At 42.4% G+C, this 8067-nt stretch overlaps 1 protein-coding gene across 1 annotated transcript; it reads left to right on the plus strand.

Moving 5' to 3' along the window:
* The first annotated feature begins 1911 nt into the window (after window positions 1–1911).
* Window positions 1912–3351, plus strand: LOC110105288 (heterodimeric geranylgeranyl pyrophosphate synthase large subunit 1, chloroplastic). The gene has a single exon (XM_020834729.2). It carries the CDS (start codon window positions 2136–2138, stop codon window positions 3201–3203), a length of 1068 nt encoding a protein of 355 aa, XP_020690388.1. The 5' UTR covers window positions 1912–2135; the 3' UTR covers window positions 3204–3351.
* Window positions 3352–8067: the final 4716 nt, after the last annotated feature.

The raw sequence follows: 8067 nt of genomic DNA on the forward strand, positions 1-8067 counted from the left end.
TTTGAGCAAGCCATTAATTTTTGGAACGCAATTTTTTGCGATTCGGCCAATGTAAAATTTCGGAACAAGTATTTTCGGACTCCTGAAGCTTCGACGTCCGAAAATAGGGGGGCAACTGATACGGCATCACAAAATTAGCTTGATCTGGCACGAATCTCGAGGCAAAAGCTAGTTGGAAACTTCAAAAATTAATTCCGAGAGCACCCCAACTCCGATTTCAGCAAGCTTATAGTCGAACTGAGCGTCTCGGAAATACGAACCCAACGACACCAAGATCAACCCAATCCGAGCCCAAATGAGTCTGAATCAAGGGCTCAAAGTGCTGTTGGAAGGTTCAAACCGCAATTTGAGTTACCAAACGGTCTCCGATTTTGACGAGCTTATACTCGAATCGAACGGCTCGACGAGACGAATCCAACGAGCCCAAGATCACATAATTCCGACATCACTAAGGCCTTCAAATGTCCAATGAACGGTGCACGATCGTAGGATTCAATATCGGCCGTCCATTTGACCACTCCCTATTCGCCCCTGATCTCATGCCTATTTACGGGCCATGCCACTCCAGAAAATCTATAAATAGAGCCCTCATTTCTCACAAGAGAGGATCTAAGCAAGAGAGAGAAGAAGAGAAGAGAAGGAAGGAGTTCCTCCTCGACAGCCGCCGGACCACCGCCGGACCACCGCAGAACCTCGCCGGACCACCGCAGGAACCTCGCCGGACCACCACAAAACCTCGCCGGACCACCACCTTAAGGCCCGACGTTCATCCCCGGCGTCCTGCCAAAGACCCGACGTCTTGTTCAAGGCCCGACACTCAGTCCCTACATCCTGCCAAAGACCCGACGTCTTGTTCAAGGCCTGACACTCAGTCCCTACTTCCTGCCAAAGACCCGACGTCTTGTTCAAGGCCTGACACTCAGTCCCTACTTCCTTCCAAAGACCCGACGTCTTGTTCAAGGCCCGACGTTAAGTCCCGACGTCCTGCTGAAGACCCGACGTCCTGTTTAAGACCTGACGTCCTGCTTAAGACCCGACGTCCTACTCAAGGCTAGACCATCAACATCCGATCTTCCAAGTGACACTGGGACTAACACCTGACTCCTTATCTCCTACCGCCTACGGTCCTTCAGGCCTTCATCGCCTACTACGGTCCGTCCGACCTCCATCACCAGACAACGGTCTCCGGCCGACTACGGTCTCCGGCCGACTACGGTCTCCGGCCGACTACGGTCTCCGGCCGACTACGGTCTCCGGCCGACTACGGTCTCCGGCCGACTACGGTCTCCGGCCGACTACGGTCTCCGGCCGACTACGGTCTCGACTACGGTCCTTCAGGCCAAACAAACCTGTATATGTAACTCCTACCATGTAATGCAATCTATATGATGTACATTTGCTACATCAATCCAAGGCCTTCTCATAAGGAAGGGCCTCATTTGTAATCGACTACAAATACTAGTGGATTCATTCAAACTGGGCCAGGCCCCGTGGTTTTTCCCCCTTTTCCAGGCCCCGTGGTTTTTCCCCCTTTTCAGGGGTTTTCCACGTAAAAACTCTAGTGTCTCTTATGAATGCTACACCCTCTCACTTATCTGCTTGTGTGCTGGATTTTCGTACAATGCTAAGACGCTAAAATAAATATTTCTCTACCGCCGCGAATATTCCAGGACACAACAATATATATATATATATATATCAAAATAATCTAAAGTAATTCTTTTTATAAATTTCAATGCAAATAAATTTAATCTAATATTTCTCAACGATGGTTTTAAGGTATTTATCACTTAAAATAATTCAAAAATAAAAGAAATAATAAACTCTGGACATAAGAAATGAGAGCAGCGTAATAGAAAAAAAAATTAAGATAAATAAATATAATAAAATATGCAACGATTGGATAAGTACCTCCTCCACGAACCACTTTTGAGCATCTCCTCTCCTCTTCCTTGCCCAATCTCCGATGGCCGCGGCTCTCAACGGCAGTAGCTCTTTCTCCGCCTCCTCCTCCTCTCCCTCTTCCTCTTCCTCTTCCTTCCTATAAAAGAATATAAAGTTCTCTGACAGAACTGAAAGCTTCTAATTTTAGCTTTATAATCCAGCACAAAAGCAGCTCGAAGCAGCCGCTTTACATGGCTTCCTTTCTTCAACTCACATTTAACCCGATGGGTTACAGCGTCCTTCGCTCCCCTTCCATGCCGCCGGCTCCATCACGCACGCTTTCTCTCTCTTTCACTTCCCCAAACGCGGTCGAAATCAACGCCGAAACTTCCGCCCCTTTCGATGCCACAACTGAGTTCGATTTCAAGGGTTACTTGTTGAGCAAGGCGGAATCTGTAAATCGAGCCCTAGATCTTGCGATTCCCCTAGTGCACCCGAAGCGTATCCACGAAGCGATGCGATACTCGCTCCTAGGTGGCGGAAAGCGCATCCGCCCGGCACTGTGCATCGCTGCCTGCGAAATCGTCGGCGGCGACGAGGCCCTAGCGATTCCCCCCGCCTGCTCGGTCGAGATGATTCACACCATGTCTCTCATCCACGACGATCTCCCCTGTATGGATAACGACGATCTCCGGCGTGGGCAGCCTGCCTGTCACCGCGCCTATGGCGAACCCGTCGCCGTCCTCGCCGGCGACGCTCTCCTCGCCCTCGCTTTCCGCCATCTCGTCGATCTCGGTAACTACCCTTCCTCCAACCCAATTCCCCCTGCCATATTTGTCCGCGCTACGGCCGAGCTCGCCCGCTGCATCGGCGCGGAGGGTCTCGTCGCCGGCCAGTTGCTCGACATCGAGTCCACCGGTCTAGAACATCCCGTCGATATCGATCGGCTCGAGTTCATTCACTTGCATAAAACCGCGGCTCTACTGGAGGCGTCGGTTGTGATCGGAGCCATGGTCGGCGGCGGCTCCGATTTGGAGGTCGAGCGTTTGAGGCGTTATGCTCGGTGCATCGGGTTGCTTTTCCAGGTGGTGGACGATATCCTTGATGTGACCAAATCGTCGGAGGAGCTGGGTAAAACGGCGGCGAAGGACTTGGCCAGTAACAAGACCACCTACCCGAAGCTTCTGGGACTGGACAAGTCGAGGGAGTTCGCCGACGAACTTCTCCAAGATGCAAAGTCACAGATTGAGGGCTTCGATCCGTTAAAGTCGGCGCCTTTGCTTCACCTCGCAAATTATATCGCTTACAGGCAGAAGTAAGTTGGGGAAATTAATGGCAGCAAAAAAACATTATGTCCAACATATTTTCCTGCAAAATTTATTGAGATGAACTTCAAAAGTTTTGATTTTATGTTAAGATTATTACTTGATATTTCGAATTATATTAATTTTAGTTTAAATTCCAAGAGATTTTTAGTCCTCCTGTATGTTTTACATGAGAATATTCTCATATATCTGTTTTATTACTAATGAAAAATTATTTAAGAATAGCATGACTCAAAATCCATCAGATTAAGATTTCATTTGAGATTGTTTCTTATTATTTTTTAAAATAATTTTTCAAAATTCACAAAATTTTGGTACTAGAAAGCAATAAGAATGATGTCTCAAAAAAGAAAAATATTGTGTGCGGACACCGGACGGTGTTCGAAGAACAATCAGAACGTACCGCATCATTTTTTTGTTCGGTACTGCTTTGTATTGAGTGATGTGGAACGTTCTGATTATTCTTTGGACCGTTTAATGTCAGCGCAGAATAATTTCTCTTATTAAAACATAAATATGAAACATTTGAAATTACATTGAGATTAATATAAAGATGTTCTAAGCTTTTTTTTTTTTTCTTGAATGAATTAGGTTTACTATTCTTGAATGAATAGTGAATCTTTGTACATTTGATGATTTGTTGTTTGTTGTGAAATGGCTTTTTTTTTTCGCTTTTTTGGATTTTTTTTCTTTTCTTTTAGGCCAAAGTGAATTTATAATATTATATGATATTGTATATAAAGTAGATGCAACAAAATTATTATTTTTAATCCTTTGTTATTATTTTTTATTCCTATAACTATGCATAAACTTGATAGTGCAGTATAAAAATTGGAAATATGTAAGGAAATTAAGGGGTCACCGTGTCATACATATATACAACAAAGCTTTGTAGACTCGAAGTCAAGATTTGGGAGCTTTGCTATTTATTAAGGGGTATGGGCTCTCTTTTCAGACGGATTTTTTATTAATTTTTAAATCAATTTTTTAAATTTTTATATTTAAAAATTGATTTAAGAAGCAGCTACAAAGCTGTCCACCAAAAGAGCCTTAATTTATAAGTCGAAAAAAAAATAAAATTTGACAATTTATTTGTGAGCTTTTTTCTGCATCCGAATTTTTTATTTTTTTTTAATGAATCTAAAGTCTCTCCTAATTAGGAGAAATGATTATGTGGGGAGATCGGACACAAAATTCTATCTGGAGATCAATTAGAATGCCTCACGTTAGTGGTACCGAGCACATGTGTGATGTGGCGCATTCTGATTTGTCTCCAGTCGATGTTCGACGTCCACACAGATTAATTTTTCTCTAATTAGGGGTGTAATTTACTCAAGCTAAATCTTAAGCTGGCTTAGGCTTGACTTTAGGCAGAGTTTTTTAATAAAGTTGATGGTGAATTTGTTATGAGAAAAGAAATTTGTTATTTTGATCATAAAAAAATTTCCTATCACAAAAATTTCTATAAAGCAGTGAGAAAGCAATAGTCAACTAAAATTATAGTTGTTATCTAAATATTAAAATAAAGAAAAAATTGTACCAAATAGAACTTTAATAAAAGATTTGTGGATTGAATTTGATTAGCTAATAAGTCAAATTTGAATTATTCTAACTTGACTCCTCAACTCCTCAGTAGGCTTATTTAAAAACTATTAATATTATATATACTTAAAATATATAAATATTCAACAAATTGATATAAAATTACTAAAAAATATTAACTAATATTTACCTTCTTATTTAAATAAATTTCTATCAATTTTTATTTAATATTTGTTCTTGTCACCATACAATTATAACAATTGCGTGAATAATAACATTTTTTTTAATGATAAATGAGCTAACTCGAGCCTAGGGGCGGAATTGGCCTTAATTTTCAGGGAAGCAAACTTATGGGTAAATATTGGTGTTGCCTAGAATTTGGTTCGACCCTTCATTACAAGAAAATAGGTCAATAGTGATCCCTATTTGTTCAAACCACGTAAAGATTTTTAGGCAATTGCCTAAAATATTAGTAATAAAAATTAAAAAATAGATGGAAAGGAAACAAATAATCTAAATAATATATATATTGTTGCGTCCTGGAGTATTCGCGGCGGTAGAGAAATTTATTGTTTAACGTCTTAGCGTTGTACAAAGATTCAGCACACAAGCAGATAAGTGAGAGGGTGTAACATTCATAAGAGACACCAGAGTTTTATGTGAAAACCCCTAAAAAGAGGGAAAAACCACGAGGCCTAGCCCAGTTTGAATGAATCCACTAGTATTAGTTGTGGATTACAAATGAGGCCCTTCATTTGGAGAAGGCCTTGGCTTGATGATACAAATGTACATCATCTAGAGTGCATTACATGGTGGGAGTTATAATATAGACATGTTTGTTTGGTCGGCACGACCATAGTCAGTAAGATGGAGACCGGGAAGACAGTTGTCCGATGATGGAGGTCGGAAGAATCGTAGTCGGCAGGAGACCAGGGTCAGAAAGACCGTTGTCTAGTGATGGAAGTCAGATGGACCATAGTAGGTGGCGGAAGTCAGAAGGATTGTAGTCGGTAGGAGACCAGGGTTAGAAAGACCGTTGTCTAGTGATGGAGGTCGGGTGGACCATAGTAGGTGACGGAGCTCAGAAGAATCGTAGTCGACAGGAGACCAGGATCAGAAAGACCGTTGTTTAGTGATGGAGGTCGGATGGACGTATGTGACGGAGGTCATAAGGACCGTAGTCGGTAGGAGACCAGGGTTAGAAAGACTATTATCTAGTGATGGAGGTCGGATGGACCATAGTAGGTGATGGAGGTCAGAAAGACCGTAGTCGGCAGGAGACCAGGGTCATAAAGATTGTTGTCTAGTGATGGAGGTCGGATGGACCATCGTAGGTGACGGAGGTCAGAATGACCGTAGTCGGCAGGAGACCAAAGTCAAAAAGACCACTGTCTAGTGATGGAGGTCGGCAATATTCTGAGAGAACTCTGGGCATCAAGTGGTGGTATGGTGGAGCTCAAGGCCTCAAGTAGTCGTCCGACGGAAGTCTGAGCCTCAGGTGATGTTTTGATGGAGCACAGGGTCTGAAATGATGGTTCGACAGAAGTCTGGGCCACATGTGGTGGTCCGGCAGAAGTCCAGGCCTCAAGTGGCGTCCTGGTGGAGCACAAGGCCTCAAGTGACGGTTCGGTGAAAGTCCGAGTCTTAGGTGGTGGCCTGGTAAAGTGCAGGACCTCAAGCGGTGGTCCGGTGGAGCAACGACGTCAGGCGATGGTCCGGCGGATGTGAGGCTCAAGTGGTGGTCCGATGGAGGTGAGGGCCTCCAATGGTGGTCCGGCAGAACAACGCCGTCAAGCGGTGGTCCGGCGGAGGTGAAGACCTCAAGTGGTGGTCCGGCAGAACACAGGACGTCAGGTGGTGGTCCGGCGGAAGTCCGACGGTGGTCGAGGAGGCAAGGAAGCAAGAGCGCTCTCCGATCTCTCTCTTTTTTCCTTAGGCTTAGGGGTCCCTTTTCAAGAGGAGAGGGAGCTCTATTTATAGATTTTTGGAATGGCATGGCCTGTAAATAGGTGGAGGATCAAGGGTAAGTTGAGAGTGGTTGGATGGACGGGCCGATCTTGAATCCCTTGATCATGAACCGTTTGATGGACATTTGAATGTCTTAGTGATGTCGGAATTCAGTGATCTTGGGCTCGTTAGATTCGTCTCGTCGAGCCGCTCGATTCGACTGAAGTTTGTTATGTTTGGAAACCGTTTGGTAATCCCAATTGTGGTTTGAACCTTCCAACAGCGCTTCGGGTCCTTGATTTGGATCCCATTTAGGGTCGGATTGGGTCGAATTTGGTGTCGTTGGGTTCGTTTCAAGTCGCTCAGTTCGACAGTAAGTTTGATGAAATCGGAGTTCAGATGCTCCTGATTTTAATTTCGGAAGTTTCCAACTTGATTTTGCTTTAAGATTCGTGCCCGATCAAGTTAATTTTTGTACGATGTATCATATACATAAATATAGGGTGGCAATTGCTGACAGGGGTTCCCCCCGAGCTTCGATTAATCGAGGGTGGCTAGAACTCAGGCTCAACTCTTTTAAGTTATGAACTTGCATTTTAAGCTGGCCCTTTTATGAAATTTTTTTAAAATAATTAGATTTAAAAGTATTTTATAAAAAAAAAAATGTAGAACAGTAGAAGTCGCCATTGAGATTCTTGCTGCAAACTTTGACTTAATTTATATTTGTTTTTCTTCATTTCAAAGTTACACTATTTTAGGAAGGCCAAATTTTCGACCGCGACAGTGTTTTTTTCTAATATTAGCAAAGTTTTGGGCTTGGCCCTAATATTCCCAAAAATAATATATACATAAACAAAGTTTTTTTTTTTTTTTTCTGTCCGGTTTTACTGGCAACGATTCGTCCAGCTGATTTATGTTGCGGGTTAAACCGGCAATAATACAACTTCAAGCTTTCATATGATATGGTACAATTTTTTTAATGATTTTTTAAATCGGAATATTATAAATAGAGGCATAATGTTTAATTTAGATTATCAATAGGACCATGTATTTAAAAAAATTAAAAAAGAAGCAAATTAGCTAAACAGAATGGTGCATTCTTTAGAATGCGTCAAATCATTTGGTGCATTCAGCCCAATCAACCGAATTAAATTTTAAAATTACTGTAGCAATGCGCCAAACAGTTTGACGCATTTAATGGAATGCACCAAACTATTTGGTGTATTCCATTGAATGCGCCAAATTATTTGACGCATTCTAAATAAGCCAAATAGTTTGGTGCATTCAATGGAATGCGCTATTTTGTTAGGCTCATTTGCTTCTTTTTAAATTTTGTTTAATATTATGTTCCTATTTCTAATTTAATTAA

The sequence above is a fragment of the Dendrobium catenatum genome, unplaced genomic scaffold (genome assembly GCF_001605985.2).
Source record: "Dendrobium catenatum unplaced genomic scaffold, ASM160598v2 fragScaff_scaffold_716, whole genome shotgun sequence".
Classification (NCBI taxonomy): Eukaryota; Viridiplantae; Streptophyta; class Magnoliopsida; order Asparagales; family Orchidaceae; genus Dendrobium; species Dendrobium catenatum.